The sequence below is a fragment of the Leucopleurus acutus genome (genome assembly GCF_964270905.1).
Source record: "Leucopleurus acutus genome assembly, chromosome: 6".
Classification (NCBI taxonomy): domain Eukaryota; kingdom Metazoa; phylum Chordata; class Mammalia; order Artiodactyla; family Delphinidae; genus Leucopleurus; species Leucopleurus acutus.
Window position 1 is genome coordinate 64,523,629 of NC_139149.1, and position 17,006 is coordinate 64,540,634.

At 34.8% G+C, this 17,006-nt stretch overlaps 2 protein-coding genes across 2 annotated transcripts in view; both read right to left on the reverse strand.

Moving 5' to 3' along the window:
- Window positions 1-17,006, reverse strand: part of TTN (titin) — a 279,002-nt gene that overhangs the window by 147,177 nt on the left and 114,819 nt on the right. The window lies entirely within an intron of this gene.
- LOC309962965 (titin-like) overlaps window positions 1-17,006 on the reverse strand; it is a gene marked incomplete at both ends in the record, with an annotated part of 87,215 nt that overhangs the window by 29,814 nt on the left and 40,395 nt on the right. Inside the window, 22 exons of the mRNA XM_082841070.1 lie at window positions 148-225; window positions 1,014-1,106; window positions 1,310-1,384; window positions 2,579-2,785; window positions 3,088-3,168; window positions 3,949-4,032; window positions 4,255-4,338; window positions 4,628-4,711; window positions 4,873-4,956; window positions 5,190-5,258; window positions 5,447-5,527; window positions 7,304-7,405; window positions 7,834-7,935; window positions 8,178-8,261; window positions 8,432-8,512; window positions 8,659-8,739; window positions 8,964-9,047; window positions 11,709-11,792; window positions 14,619-14,696; window positions 14,858-14,929; window positions 15,289-15,351; window positions 15,817-16,221. Of these exons, the coding sequence (XP_082697196.1) occupies window positions 148-225; window positions 1,014-1,106; window positions 1,310-1,384; window positions 2,579-2,785; window positions 3,088-3,168; window positions 3,949-4,032; window positions 4,255-4,338; window positions 4,628-4,711; window positions 4,873-4,956; window positions 5,190-5,258; window positions 5,447-5,527; window positions 7,304-7,405; window positions 7,834-7,935; window positions 8,178-8,261; window positions 8,432-8,512; window positions 8,659-8,739; window positions 8,964-9,047; window positions 11,709-11,792; window positions 14,619-14,696; window positions 14,858-14,929; window positions 15,289-15,351; window positions 15,817-16,221 (2,256 nt within the window). The remainder of the gene's footprint in view (window positions 1-147; window positions 226-1,013; window positions 1,107-1,309; window positions 1,385-2,578; window positions 2,786-3,087; window positions 3,169-3,948; window positions 4,033-4,254; window positions 4,339-4,627; window positions 4,712-4,872; window positions 4,957-5,189; window positions 5,259-5,446; window positions 5,528-7,303; window positions 7,406-7,833; window positions 7,936-8,177; window positions 8,262-8,431; window positions 8,513-8,658; window positions 8,740-8,963; window positions 9,048-11,708; window positions 11,793-14,618; window positions 14,697-14,857; window positions 14,930-15,288; window positions 15,352-15,816; window positions 16,222-17,006) is intronic.

Genomic DNA, 17,006 nt, shown 5'->3' on the forward strand with positions numbered 1-17,006 from the left:
AAGATTAAGACACGTTAGGAACATAGCCATTTGTAATAGAAGAAGGAATAGGCTTTATCTTTCCCACAGAACTTTACACATAGAACTGAACATGAATTTCATACCAAAAAAGACAAACAACACATTAAAAAGAGTGAATATAGGTACCTCTAACAGGTGCTGCTACTTCTTTTTTAGGAACAGGTACTTTTTCTTCTGTGACAACCCTCTTGGGCTTCATGGGCACTTAAAACATTAAGTATAAGGAAATTTTATTGTCAGAAACAGGGTACCCAGCGAATGCTTGCTTTATTGTATTTTAAGGAAATAGAGTAATGCTGCAAGTGCCTCTCATATAAGAGATATGTGATTGTTCATTCATAAGAAACTTCAGATTCTCCATGGAAAGGATTCTGAACCTTACTGGAATAAAAACATACAAAAGTACTCAAGGAGGTCTGAGGTAGCAGAGACCAAGTGTGAAATGATGTTTAGTGTTTGGGTATCTCTGCTTGTATGAAACATCCTTTACTGAAAAGCTAAATTTACTTCTGGATAAGTATACTTTCTGAAATTGCAGTGAAGTTACTTAATAGTAAAAAGCAGGGAAAAATGGTTAGACATTGAGTTAACTCTTTTTTTCAATCTTCAAAATGACTTTAGGATCAATAAACAGGTATTAAACTGTGGTGAATATTGTTATATCATCACATCAATTTAGATAAGTCAGGAATGTGCCAAATGGTCACTGATTTTAAATCCAAACATTCTATTTTATATGTATTGTAGCCATGTGTTAGGACACAGCCACTGTATAAGAAGCTATGGATATATTTTGAAATAACTTCGAAATAACTTTTCCTTTTAAAATAACATTATCTTTTTATCCTGTATTTACAGATTTTTACATCCAACATCCACCTAACTATTAATATAAAAGACACAAAACAATGAAGAAAAAAAAAGCAAAACACAGCTGCTTGAGTTTTAAAAGAGACATTATAAAAGACCACAATCGAGGAAGGAAATTATACCTTTAACAGCTGGTTCAGTCACCTGCTCTTTTTCACGTTTGGTAATTGAAATGTGTATTTTTTCCTCAACAACTTTCTTTGCTTCTTCAGGCACTTTAAAGATATTAATTATTAAAGACCATTAAAACCAACCACACGAATATGTAAATAAAAATACATGAAATGCCGAGAAACGTAAGAATCAGCACCAAACAATATATTCAGTAAAGACAAAGAACATCAGACAAGGTAGTAAGACACGTTTACAGAACATAAGTAAAAAAGATGTTTTTGGTAGTTATTACGCTGCCATGTACCTTTGGGCGGTGGAGGTTTGAGTTTCTTAGGAATGGGCACTGGTACTTTTTCTTCAGGGACCACTTTCTTCGGCACTTTAAAACATCAATATTAACAGATTTAAAAACCGGAATCAAATTTCTTAAGAGTAGTAAGAAGAAAAAAATAAGAAATATGATGTACAACATAATGACCCCAAACACACACACGATTGGTACACTGCCACTTCAACATGGATTTATACTTGGACAGACATGTAGGGACCACAGGTCTCATGACTGATAATGTTTTTCTCACTCTACCTTTAGCTGGTGGGATCTTTGGTTTTGTGGGAACCGGTTCTTCCTGGACAGGCTTTACTGGGGTGGGCTTCTCAGGCTCTTTAAAAATATATACAGGGTATTTAATGTTAGACATTTTTGTTAGAATATATTTCTTCAATGGATACGAAGAATTAAAATAATATATCTTATCTACAGCATAGGCATAGACTCTAGAGGTGAGTGAGAATCAGAGATCTGAGTAGAATAAGGTGTAAAAGACCTAAAAAAGCTTTTATTGCTATTTCCTCCTTGCTATTTACTTCAGTTAGGTAATTGTGACTCCCTTTTACATATTATATTATCATTTCACTTCAGGTAGACAAAATCATGGTTAAACTCCTCCCCATATAATATTGTTTTTTAATTCTATTTGTAAAATTACATAGAACATTCTCAAAGTTAGGCTGTGAAACATCAAAAATAGAATAAATGAAATAATATTGCTTCATTTTGAAATTCCAATAGAAACTTATTCCTACAGATTTGATCTTCACAAAGATAAAACACAATGGCTTGTGTTGGCTTTCTCTGTGTTTACTTTTGAAGCAGTCTTTGTGAAGTTTGGATGATGGGAACCCCGAGGGTAGGGTGTTTTCTCAATAGCCTATTATGTTTGATAATAACAAGGTTCAGGATGAGAGATGTTGAGAAATTTGTGGTCATGTATTAGAATGATCAAGGGCACTTGAAGATAGACTCTTGACCTTTTGGAGAAAGAAACGTAATGACATTTTCTTATAAGCAAAAAGGAGAGGAAATAGATTTTGCCCAGAACCAAACTCTAACACAACTTTACGATTTATAGAGATTTTTTTTTTTCTAGAAGTTATCCAAGAAAAAAAAATTCTGAATTTGCCAAACAAAACAAAGTTCTTTCCAAATTTCTTTGGGCATTCAAAATTTTATCCTGTTCTATGGATTTTACTCATATTTAATGTGGTTTCAGGTTTGCAGATCTGCTCATACCTGTGACATATTCTTCATGTTCTTTATACTCTTCGTAATGTTCGAATTCATGCTCCTCATACTCTTCATATTGATCATATTCTTCTGTGGGTTCATACTCCTCAAATTCTTTATAATCATGTTCTTCATATTCCTCTTCCCATTGTACTGAAACAGTTTCTTCTTCCTGGGTGTAAGCCCATTCTTTCTCTGCTGTTACAGTTACTTCTGGAATAATATTGACAACAGGTGCATTTTACTTGAAGCCCATTTAGGGACCATAGTGACAATGTGCTGTGATCTCATTCCTTGCTGATAGTCTCATGCACTGGTTATGGGAGACCCTGACTGTCCTTTGCTGGCCAAGGTATTACAGAGTGTACATTTGCTATTTATAATTTCAAATGTTAGATTCCCTGCCTTTAGGCAACAATAAGCCAATAAAGAATGAGAGTCAAATTAGAAACCAACAGGCAAAGAGCTGTGTAGGTTCATGCTTCATTTTATTATTTAGTCAAAGCACAATATACCTTTAGCTGCTGGAGGTTCTCTTTTTGGAACTTCAATGGATACCTTTTGTTCTTTGACAGCTCTTTTCCTGAGTTCAGTCACTTTAAAAAGAATAATTATTAAAAGTGAATTGCAAGATTCAGAATAACATGTGTTAAGAGAACTTGTGTGTGCAATCCAAGGACAAAGAGGACAAAGAGGACAAAGATGGCCATAACCATGCTCGTTGTTTAAATTTTTCATTTAAGTGGTAAGAAAAATCAATAGACTCGGAAATAAACATGTTCTAATATATATATAAATACTTTTCTCTAAGCTACTTAATACTTAAAAGACATTGAATAACTTTAAGAAGATCAAGTAGTATTTATAAAAGAAATAAAAAAAGACAACTAGACAGTATAAACAATGACTATCAAACAAGCATTAGACAGAAGGTTGCATCACATGAATAGTTTCTTCACTTTAATTCTAAGGTGTTTTCATAAGCTCTACTGGCACAATGTAGAAAATTGAGGATTTAAAAAATTTTAATTTCATCAAAGGTTGCCACACAAAACAAGCATTTCTGCAAAGGAGTTTAGTATACAGACAAAGAACCATTAGAAGATAAATTCGTTTTAAGGGAAAGTATCTACACGTTTGTATGGAGTTTCATTTTTGTTTTTGTTTTTTTTTTTGAGAAGAAGAGACAGAATATTTTCTGGTATCAGAAATATTTAGTTTTGAGATGATACGGAATAGCATATGCATATTACTTACTTTGTAATACATATTTAAATTATTTTCTCTAAAGATCCCAATTCCACTAGATTAGTCATACCTATAAGCTTATTTTGATACCTAAAAGCTTATTTTGATTTTTGGAAAAGTTGGTATACCTTTTACTGGTGGCTCCTCCTCTTTTCTAGGCTTGAGTTTTGGAACTTTTTCTTCTGGAACAGCTCTCTTGGGTTCCTCAGGCACTTTAAAGACAGATTTCACTTTAAAGAACTGTTTTCCTCATTCAAACAACAAAAAGGTAGTTGTATAGTAGTAACTCAAACATAAAAGACTTGATATTTTCACGATTTCAAACATAAAACAACTATAACAATGACAACAAAAACCCAACACCCATAACAAGTGTATTTGGTAAAGAGAATAGGGTAGGTACAATATCCTGTGTATTGAAAGGCCCCATGTACCTCTTGGTCTTGGAGGCTCCACTTTTTTAGTTACAGCAACGTGAACTTTTTCTTCCTGGGCAATTTGCATGTGCCTCTCAGTCACTTGAAAGATAATTTTAGGATTATGGAGTTATATTACTTAAAGTGGAATTTTAAAAAATGTATTAGCCAGAAAGTATTGTGATTTTTGAGTATAACAATTTTACAAGGTACGCACAAATGAACTTCACAACAAGTAAGTAATAGTCCACCATAGACAAGGCAATAATATATCCTTGCGGCCAACATACACCAATAACCTCCATACAGAAGGGGTGACCCAAGGACAGCAGTGAGAGGACGAGAAAGACAAGACATGTTTCTAGTTGTTGTGCTGGGGGGTTTCGTTTACCTTTGGTGGGAGGAGGTTCTTCTATCTTAGCCACTTTGGGAGGAGCCCTTTTTTCAGGAACTGGTTTCTTTGGCTCTTCTGGCACTTAAAAGACATTGCACAACACGATCAGACATACAAATGTGAAAAACACTAAACACAGGCACACTTATTTTCTTGTTAATGTCATAAAAATTTGAAGAATGTATCAATTTAAGATTTAAAAAGACAGGTATTATTCAAGAATAAAGGAAAGCCCAATATACCTTTGGCTGGTGGCACCTTTTCCTTTTTGGGAACTGCAGCAGGAATTTTCTTTTCTGGCACAATTTTCTTAGGTACTTCAGGAACTTTAGAAATATTAGGTTTAAGAATATTAGTTTGTATTACAGGAGAAGTGTAATTTTGGGGCAAAGAACTCACTTTATGAGACGATCACACATTTACACAAACATTAATGTCTATAGTCAGTAAAAATGTTTACACGTATATGCTGACAAAACTGAGGCAGTTATTCAAACTAAAGGCATTATTATAGCTATTAAGACAAATGGTATCCCATTTCTTCGAGAGAGAATTGTACCTTTAGCTGGTGGACGCTCCTCTATTTTAGCAGGAGTTTTCGGTTTGGGTACAATTTTCTTCTTAGGCACTTGAAAAGATTATAAAATACATTTGTGGAAAAGTCCAGATTTCTTTTTAATAAAAATTTAAGGAATATTTTTATTACACATGATATTTATCAACATTTGCAATACAAAAAGTTAACTACAAGAGGACATTAAGAATGGGACAAGCCAAACACATATGGGGCTAGAATTAATCTAAGAGTTGGTCTACCTTTGGCTGGTTCAGCATCCACTTTCTCAGAAATAAAGTGCAGCTCTTCTTCTACAACATATTCCTCAGGCTCTTCCATCACTTTAAAGATATCAATTTCAAAGAAGGTAGGTTGTAGTGTTTTTCATGTTTAATTTTAGCTGTACTTTATTATGTAAAAAAGTAAGTAAAATAGTAAAAGTTTAACACTTTCCAACTCCCTGATTGTTCTCATTTAAAATACCCAAAGAAGAAGATTTTAATCAAAGCATATGCCTTAATAAAGAGCATAGAAAATAAGTTTAAGTAAGTATAACATAAAGATAACAATGCTTGTATTCACAGGAAGAACAGGACAAGTGCAAGACGTAAAAACAATCCTAGCGGCTAAGTTAACAAGAACACAGGAATTTGAAGACAAGTTTCAAAAATATACTTGAGGAATCATAAGTAGGTTCATAAGAAAGAAAGGAAAGACCTGTATTACATATGAAAAACCTACTGAGGACTTGGAAACAAGACTTTTTCCCCAAGTTTTGTGAGAGTAGCTATGGTGGACGAGGAAAGAGCCTTCCTATGATTTTTGAGTCTGTGTATAAGATTAATTATAGAATAGAAAGATCTAGTTACAAACACTAGGAGTAAACTTAACAGGCTACCCATCTTTCCCCTAAATCTTTGGGCTTAATGGAAACATAAGAATATCATAAAATGTCTTTCCTTTTAATCAGAGTCTATAGTACTAAAAGAAATTTATAATGTATAAAAAACTGAAATTATATTCATGCAATGAGAACTTTCCTTGTGTACATGTTATGGTTTCCCAAACATTTCTAGAAGGGATAGGACCCTCTTTGAATCCATCAGATTCCTGGCTTATGCCCATCTTGGCCTTTCCCAGGAAGCACAACAGAACTGGTGAGCTTCCTCTAGGGAGTCAGGTCTTGCTCTGTTCTAAGCCATTCCATTAAGACTGCACATCTGGATTTCACATGGACTTTTCTTCCAAGTGGAGAAGAGGTGGGGCCCCTTTTATTAGCCAGAGATACACTCAAGGGCATCTGCCTGTACAATTCTATTCATCGTTTCATTGGGAAGACAGTTAATTTACTGAGAAACTTACGGATTAATCTTTAAAGCAGAGCTACATTAAAACTATCTTAGTAAAGTTCTTTCAGACATATAGCTTTAGCCAGAATGCTGAACTTTAGCAGTAAACCCAGGGGTGTCTTAATTCATTAAAAGGGTATCCCAATATTGAAATAAAGCTTGTTGTTCAATCCTAAGCTATAGAGAACTAGCTTTATAGGTATGTGAACATCTGAATAACAAATTGATCTAATGAAAGATATTACACGATTGTTTTCTCCATACATGGAATGTTGGAAAGCCCTCCGTGTTCAGTGCTTCACTCTCAAACCTGGCCTTGACTTCTGGAATGTAATAATGTATATAATTTCTTATTCATTTAAAATCTGTGAGTCAGGACACATTAGTGAGTTGTGCTATCAACACTGCTATTTGTTACCCATGTTTTAGACATTAGACTACCAAGGTGAAGATTATGGAAGTCCACCGTACTGAAACCAAGTCCCATCTACTGAAAGGATAAATGTGTATGGAGATATTTGCACCATTAGTTACCTATACATATGAAGGCTTGTTTCCTACAGAGTCAAGTTAGAGGGAATGGACAAGAAATACTTTGGATGTTTAATTAATGCTCCTGAGTCTTGTGTTTCGATCAAAAGATACATCAGATAAGACCAGTAGACGTTCACTGAATTTGCGTTACTTTCATTAATCTGATAAATAATCTGTGAAGGAAAACAGCTTATCAAGACGCCAGGTCACCACTAGCTTATCTGCATTATTTACCTTCATAATCGGTAACCTCCACTTCTTCCTCCTCTCTTTCCTCTTCTCTATAAACTGAAACACATACTCTTTCCTCTTCTTCTGAATAACTCCATTCCTCCTCTGCAGGTATTTTAAAAGATAAGATTTACTTTAAATTCAGCCCGAATAGCCCATTGAAGTACTGATTATAACTATGTGTTCCCCATAGATGGGTAATGTTCTTCTATCTGCGTAGGGGGTGGTTTCACACTGCTTCTTCATTGCAAGAAGGAGAGAGCTGAGTTCAGGTGAGGGGACAGTACAGCGCAAGACTGAGAAGAATATTCAGATTATGCCCAAATGAGGCCACTTTCACAATTACCACATGTTCAGCATCCCACTCACCCTCTTAGAATGATTCAGGACCAATGTAGACACAAAACATTCAGTCTCAGAGGCTACAACAGACACTGATAAGAACAACTTCTAAAGTAAACTATGTGGTAAGAAGAAAAGACTTGGAGGAAACACATGCAAACTCATTTCTCCCCTCACTTCCGATTATATACCTTCGTGCCGCACGACCTCCACTCTTTGAGAAACTGCAACGGATGGTTTTTCTTCACCAACAAATCTTTTTTCTTCTACGACAGTTCTCTTAGAAACTTCAGCTTTAAGAAAGGATTAAAGTTGAAGCTTAAAAATCAAGAATCTTAACAATTTTCTCTCCCTAAAGTTTGGGGAAGATTTGCACAGTACACCACTTTCACTAGCAAATTACATAACTTATCACGAGTATATACACACAAAAATTCTATCCAAGAGAGACAAAGGGTCAGTACAAGAAGACACCAGATAGGAAAAAGAATCCACCCGCTAAAAGATTTTTGTCAGAGGCTTGAGACAATCCTACCTCGGGGAGGAGGGGCTTTCTTAGCAGCAAGAACTGGCACAGGAACTTTCTCCTCAGGGACAGGTTTCTTAGGTAGAGCTGGTACTTTAAAAACATTGTGCACTTTTAGAACTTCAGTGTTATCTCATTGAAGACCATCACAAAACACAGATACACACTCACGATGCACATATATCACAAGACTAACAAAGTCATTGTTTGCCTAGGAACGTAATATTATAAAGATGGTTCTTGGAAAGATGGAGAGACAATACCTTTTGGTGGTGGAACTTCTTCCTCTTTCCAAGGAACAGGTCTTTTTTCTTCGGGAACTTTCTTCTTTGGTACTTCTGGCACTTAAAGGATAGTATTTGATTTTAAAATTCTCAGGAAGGCAAAGTAAATGAGCAACATAGAACTTGCAGGCCCATTAAAGAAGATATGCAATTAAAGAAGCTTGAAGGGAAGACAAGGTTATTTTGTGGAGATGGGATGAGGTTACCTGCTGGTGGTGGAGATTCCTCCCTTTCAGTGACGATGATTATTTTTTCTTCTGCAACAACCCTCTTCTGTACTTCAGGAACTTGAAAAGACATTAATTTTTAGAGTTAACTTTATATTTTCCAAAGTAGCTAATGGACAGTTATTTTGTAAGAAAGTAGGCAGGTGGACAGACACTTTTGTTGAATTCTTACACCATAAGACATTCATTTTGAATGAAACAAACTAAATTAGATAATTAAACACAGAAATGTTTTATACTCAAGACATAAAAACAGGGCTTCCTTACTAAGCAAGTCATTGTACCTTTAGCTGGTGGAGCTTCCTTTTTCTTTGCAACAGGAACAGGAATCTTTTCTTCAGGGACAGGTTTCCTGAGCACCTCTGGGACTTAAAGTTTTTAAAATAGAATGTTAGTTTAGCCATATGTCACTTTTATGAATGGATATAGGCACACACAAACAAATCTTTACGTAGTTTACTAATGTTATAGGCTTTCTATGCATCGGCAAAATAATGCACAAAATTAAACTATAGTTTTCTAAAGGTCACATGTGGTAAATGTCCCAAGTAATGTTACATAGGCATTTAGGCTATTAAAAATGAGTTATATACACAGAAGGATGTGCACAGAATTCATTCTTTCTTTATATATTGGTATGCTTTTGATAAAAACAAATTAGTTCAACATTGTAAAGCAATTATACTCCAATAAAAATACCAAATTAGTCAGTAATTATATAAACAATATAGAGTGTGGATATAGTATATAGAAAAATTCCTTTACTCTTTGTATTGAGAAGTGGAATCCATAACAACAATGGGTATACTTTATCTAAGACTATCTTAGACTAAGATGTCATTAGAATGGTTGCATCTATATCATTATTATTATTTTTCTATTTCTCTTCTGAATTTTTTTTTTTTTTGGTGCACCTGTAGTGTCTATAAAACTCAGGAAACACTCTTTTGCTAGGGTAGCCCTCTCAGTATGACATCTGTGTGTCAGTGACTTTGGGGAGTTCTGTGTGCAAAATTTTGTGGGTATGTATATATGTGCTTTTCTCTAAGAGGCTCCATAGTTTTCAATAGGGTCTATGACCCAAAGAAGGTTTACAATGGGTTTAATTTACCTATTCTAAGTGTTGATGGTGTTGAATTTTTGAGTGGCTGATGTAGTTCTAACAGCATGCATTATCGGTGGTAATTTTTTCCATTTTAAATAAGATATTGGCAATTTTTTTGAACAACTGCACCTTTACACTTGCATTTGTAATATCTTGATGTAATTATACAGATACACATTGATACATGTATATATTATGTTATGTATACATGGGATGTTTATACATACATGTTACTAAATGTATTTATTTTCATGTATAAATGAGACATGCCTCTGAGTCTCCTCCAGGAGTGACCAAGAGGCTTTGGTATTAGTACTGGTTTTAGTAATATAAGCTTTTCATTATAATCATATTTTATTTTCATATAATCATTATATTTTAATGATTAATCAGAAATCATTCTTAAAAATCATTTGGTTAAAAAAAAGACCCTAAAGAAATAAAAACTCTAATTTGAAAAGATACGTGCACCCCAGTGTTTATAGCAGCATTATTTACAATTGACAAGATATAGAAGCGACCTAAGTGCCCATCAACAGACGAATGGATAAAGAAGTTGTGGTATATATTTACAATGGAATACTACTCAGCCATAAAGAAGAATGAAGTGCTGCCATTTGCAAATACATGGATGGACTTGGAGGGTATTATGCTAAATGAAATAAGTCAGAGAGCGACAAGTACTGTATAATATCACTTACGTGTACAATCTAAAAAATACAACAAACTAGTGAACATAACAAAAAAGAAGCATACTCACAGATATAGAGAACAAGTTAGTGGTTACCAGTGGGGAGAGGTAAGTGGGGAGGAGAAGTAGGGGATTAAGAGGTACAAACTATTAGGTATAAAATAAGCTACAAGGATATATTGTACAACAGAATACAGTCAATATTCTATAATAACTATAAATGGAGTATAACCTTTAAAAATTGTGAATCACTATATTGTACACCTGTAAGTTATATAATATTGTGCAACAACTGTACTTCAATTAAAAAAAAAAAGAATAAAAGAAAAAGACCCAGAATTCTGAAACAGCCAAGAGTTTGAGAAAGAGAGAAGCAGATTTGATTAAGGAAGAAAATGGAAACACTGAGAAATCAGGCAAAAGAGAACACTTCTTAAAACGTATGAGCCTGCTTTCTCCTAAGCTGGATGGTACCGATCTCTCTATAACTGACCAGATGTGTGCAGTTTGTTACTTCATTGCCTCTATAAAGTAGTGTCTTTTATCACTAAAACCACCAAAACCAACCAAATCCAAAAATTAAGGCAAGAATTAGCACATTTGAATCCAAATATCCCTATATGAAAGGTCCCTTGACTCACTAATTAGATAATTGCAACATGTATGGCAAATGTCAACGTTCAGTTAATATCTCAAGAAACATGGTGAAAGTAAATGCCAAAAGTTGATGTTTCCAACTATTTAAGGGTAGGCATTATTGACTTTTCAGAAGAGTGGCAGTTCCCAGAAGCACTATGTACATCTTTACCTCATTAACATTCAGTTCTGCCAAACACCCTCCTGTTAGTCTTTGTATCTTGTCATAACTCATGAAAGTTTTTTTTTTTTTTATTAAGAAAAAGTCACATAGGTGAGGGCTGAAAGAGTTTTTCCTAGAAACATGCCCTGTAGAAAATGAGTTTCACAAATATTTCTTCTTTCTCTAGGAGAGGGAAGATATTAAAATTTTAAGACAGCAGTTTGATATAGTTACTTTTGAAAAGTAACTTCTTTTAATGTTCAGTATCACAAATAATGTATGTGGAGTGTAGCCCTGGAAGCTGACAAATAAATGAAAAACACAAGGGGCATGTAAAAGACACAAAGTAGACAGCAGAGTAAGTACGAAGACTGTATAAAACAAAGCACTGGCATTTGGGGCAAAGGGTCAGCCTGTGATCAGTTCTGGTGTACCTTTGGGGGGAGCGGCAGGTTCCTTCTTAGGCACAGGAACTGGCTTTTTCTCCTCTGGCACAGGTTTCTTGGGAACTTCAGGAACTTTAAAGACACCATTGTTGAAACAATTGAGAACTCTAGCCTCCTTGTGAGACATTTAAGATTACATTAAATCATAAATCCTCAGTAAGAGTGAAAGAATTTAGGAAGTAATTTAATATCAAGCATGTAACTTGTGATGAAAATACATGCTAAATACATCAATACCATACAGACATTACATACATTACATGAAGTGGACAAAGACCCAATCAGCATGGTCTGGAGTCTAAAGTATTCCTGACATTTGTGTAACATATTACCACAAGTTAATGAAATCAACATACACAGAATTAAAATACATTACAAATGGTTTACAGATACTATCTCATTAACACACAGAGCCAATAGAAAAAGGTACAAGAAGACAGACATTAAGAAATTTTTTTCAAAAATATGATTCTACCTTTGGCTGGTAGGGGCTCCACCTTTTTAGGAAGGTGGGGAACAGGGACTACTTCCTCTGAGACTGGTTTCTTGGGTGGCTCAGGGACTTTAAAAAAAAAAAAGGGTCGATTTTGAGAAATTGTTCATTTTGACAAGGCATATGTTGTTGCAAGACTTAAAGAGTAGACATTCTGGTTTTATACAAATTGAATGCAAGAAAATTACATGTTAATCAAGGATTAAGGGCAATGAACTAGTGGCTAATTAGAAAATGTGACTGTTACTCATTTTTAACTGAAGGAACCTCCACTTTCCTAGGAACAGGTAGGAGCACCCCTTCCTCAGAGGTGCCAGTGCCTGTTCCTCAGACACCAGTTTTAGAAACTTTACTTTTATAAAGCCGCAGCATTAGAACAACTGCATTCAATTATCTTAAATAATATTTGTATCCTAAATGTTTAACAATTTGACTGGGTGTAGGAGAGGGTCGGTGGAGGGAGGGGAGCCCTAATTTGTAGCCACTGCCAGTTTCCAAGTTCCAGCCTCTGTGGTGGTGCAAATACATGCATCCTGGCTACCAACGATGATGTCATTGTCTCGGAGTTGGGAAGGGATGAGAAGTAGCACATAATTATCCAGTATTTCCACAACACAGAGGCAATCAACATAACCTCAGAAACATAGATAATAGGAAAACAGTAATGAGTTTTGAGCATTTATTACCATAGTTTTAAATATAACTTATTTAATTTTATATAATTTAACTTTTAATCATGGAGGCGTTAAATGCTGGGTAGCAAAATTCCTGAAAATTTAACCATCAGCTCTGGTGAGTGGGTATGAGCTGGCTCCAGGACACTGTATTTCTTTTCTTAATAGATTTAATTAATTAATTAATTAATTATTGGCTGTGTTGGGTCTTTGTTGCTGCGCACAGGCTTTCTCTAGTTGCAGCGAGTGGGGGCTACTCTTCGTTGCGGTGCGTGGGCTTCTCATTGTGGTGGCTTCTCCTGTTGCAGAGCACGGGCTCTAGGTGCATGGGCTTCAGTAGCTGTGGCTCGCGGGCTCTAGAGTGCAGGCTCAGTAGTTGTGGCGCACGGGCTTAGTTACTCCGTGGCATGTGGGATCTTCCCAGACCAGGGTTTGAACCCGTGATCCCCTGCACTGGCAGGCGGATGCTTAACCACTGCGCCACCAGGGAAGCCCCCAGGACACTATTCCTTTTTCTAAACAGGTGGCCACTAGATTGTAAGCTCCATGAAGCAGGGAACAGAGCCTCCAGGAATTGTCATTCCTCTCTCCAATACCCTCCTCGTGGTCTTCTCATCTCCCTATGATGTTATTTGCACATAGTGGCTAAAGGTCTGTGGACTGCGACTAAATTTATTATTTAATGTTAACATATTCAGATATTTACTTTGGAACTTTTGAAAGATTTTAAACTTAGAATAAATCACTAATACCTTTAGGTGGAGGCTCAATCTTTTTGGAAACAGCAACGTGAATTTTCTCTTCGGTAACAGTTTTCTTTTGTACCTCAGGGACTTTAAAAAAGGTACATTTTAGTTCCTGGTATGCCATACTATGGGTGGTATTGCAATTTACAAAGAATATTGAAATACAAATTAAAACAGACAAATGTGAAATGAAGAAGATGACAAATATTCACAAGGAGACAGAGATATCTACATAATCACGAATTAGATAAGAAGAGGGATAAAAATCCATCTGAAGCCCTTCCATTTGAGCCCCATATTCAAATTTGCCTTATACCTGTGACTGACACTTCTTCCTCCTCTGTGTGAGAAGCAAAGAACATCTTTTCTTCTGAAATAACCATCTTCTTTGTATGTACAGCAGGTACTTTAAAGAGAGTATTCCACATTAGTATTTCTTTTTCCAGTTCAAGACATCAGATCAAATACATGGCTTGTTTAGACACAGAATTAGTGGGTTAATACGATGGCTTGAGAACAAATTCAGCATTGACAAGAAAACAAATCATGTTTTGATCTATAGGGACAAACAATCCATGCAGCCTTTATCAAACATTATTAAATGGGAATCAAATAGACACAACTTCTTCACACGTGATGTGGTGCTTTCCCAAATCCATTAGGGTTTATTCATATAAATGAGGGGATGAGGGATATTATATGGAATGGAATGCATGGCACAATAAAGTTAGAAGACTACTGATTAAACACAAATCCTTCTTTAATTAAAAAAATTATGTAATTTTAAAGTGATACTAAAAACAAAGATAATGTTATTATTTACTTAAATTATATAAATGTGCAGCATAAAATGTATATAATATATATAATATGTCTTTATTTTGGTGATTTCAGATTTGTGAGTTGTTCAGTAATATATGTATACATATTCATACACATAAATAAAAATGTTTAAAACTTGTAGCTGAAAGACAAAGATGTATACCTTTCACTTCAATAACTTCTTCCTGCACTGGAGTCCGAGAAGGTTTTTGTGGAACAGTCTTCTTTGAAACTTCGGGTACTTAAAAATATGTACAAATATATTTGTATTGTGAAGAATATTGCTTTGCACAAAATTTTAAAATATCTTAAGTTTAGATGACTATATAAATAACATGTGACCATATATCAGTAAACAATTACTTGTGTACATGGTACGAGAAATGTTTTAAATGATAATACCTTTGGTGACTTGAACTTCTTCCATTCTTCGAGAAGTCTTTTCAATTTTTTCAACTACGGGCTTCTTTACAACTGCAAGCATTTTAAAAAAATTGCAGTACTTTTAGAATTTCTATTAAAATAGTCTGTCTCTTTTTCTCTCAATTTTTAAAGAGAGACAAGTTTGTTGCAGTGAACTTTAAGTACAAGCCTCTGTACTTCAAGTATTTTGGTTATTTTTTATATTTACCACAACAATATTTTTATCATCATTTTACGTTTGAATTAAATGAAGTAGGTAGATAGTCTTAGAAAAAAAATCACTGATACAATGAAGCTTCCAGAAGAAGTTGTGCCTATTGGATTGAACTGCTGATTCATACATTTTTGCCCAGCAAGCCATGATAATGACATCGATGATGTGATCTATTTAAATAATTCCAATTACATACCTTTAGGAGGTGGTACTTCTTTCTTTTCCGGTACTTTTGCTGGAATTTTCCTCTCACGTGATTCTTTAACAAAAACACAGTAATAAGGGATGCCTGAATAGGTTAAGTTCTAATAGACTGTATCAATTGGCAAATGATATAAGTTAAGAATCATATACAACTGTGTAAATGACTGTATTTGGGATCTTTATTGCTAACAGGATTACTCATGCTGGATTTAGAAGCAGGATCAAGCAGAGATGCAGTGAGGCAGTGAAACTAAAACTTGAACCTCTGCATTAGAAAAGAGCACTTGGAATTCAGTCTTAGTAATACGATTAAATGATTCAACTTACAATATCAAAGCATGAAAGTAACTCTGAAGACAATGATGCTTTTAAAGATTCTAAAGATTTCTAACTTTAAAAAATGGAAATCGTCATTTCATCTATTTCATATCCATTGCACATCAGGTTAATAACCTTGAAACTATAAAGAACTGAGCAAAAAATGGGGAAAAGAGAAAAAAGTCACTCAATTAATACATACCTTCATAAGCCTCCTTTTGAACTTGGATGACTTCTCTTTCTGGGTAAGTCTCCTCCCACTCTTCCTCCCCTTCCTCATAACCTTCTTCCCTTTCATAGTATTCTTGCCCTTCTTCAAAATCTTCTTCCCATTCCTCATGAACTTCCCTTTTAGCTTCTACCTGGGTCTCTTCATACTCTTCATCCGGTTCCTCATAGTAAGGCTCTTCATATGGCTCCGTGTATGGTTCTACCTCTAGTTCGTCATAAGGTTCTTCCAAAGATTCTATGTAAACTTTCTTCTCCTCGTAGACTGCTTGCTTTTTCTCATACACAGCTTCTTTTTCTTTCTGAACCTCTTTCTTTCTGGTTATGGTCATTATTTTCACTTCTTCAGCCTTGGAGGATACATCAATCACTTCAGGAGCTAAAATAAATAAATTAATTAATTTAAAAAGATAATATTAGCATGTTAATTATATCCATACAATTACTTCACGAAATGAAAGTCTATGTAGTCAAGCAATATCAGTATCTGAGATCTCAGCCTTATATTGATCATTTACGTTTGCTTTGTGTTGGTTCTGTTTAAATTTTTGTTGATTATGGAACACAGTCAGCAGAGTCAAGAGACACTCTACTCTTAACCTGAGGATTTTTCTGGTGTGAACAAAATGGCATTCAGTAAATATTATCAAATGAACACATCTTCCATTGTTTCATGGGAGCTCCAGTTTGTAAAACCCTTAGTTTTTTTTCCCCATGGAATCTCTTAATATTTGATCATTTTGTAGAATTTATTTCTAATATTTCTGTAGTTACTTAAATTCCAAACTATTCTTTCAAAAACAGTACTAATTTTAAAGCTATATTTTTGACTATCAAATATAACTTTTTAGTCAATTTGATAAAGACAATAAAGTCATGTAACCAAATCAATTAGTTGCTTTCATATGACAACTTTAAAAATATTAAGGCTAACATTATTCATATGATCCTTAACATTTGTGTTAGCTACAGTTGAAACAATAAGGGATCCCCTCTCTTTCTAGCCCTCACCATTTCCTTCCCTGAGTCCACTGCACTGAGGCTGCATAAACATTTGCCTGGGTTTTTCTTTCCTGGAATTCGACCAGTATGAAGTAGCCATCATTTCCACTGCTAATTTTACTGTAGCAGAGGAGACTCTACAACTTTATAATAAGTTGGAAG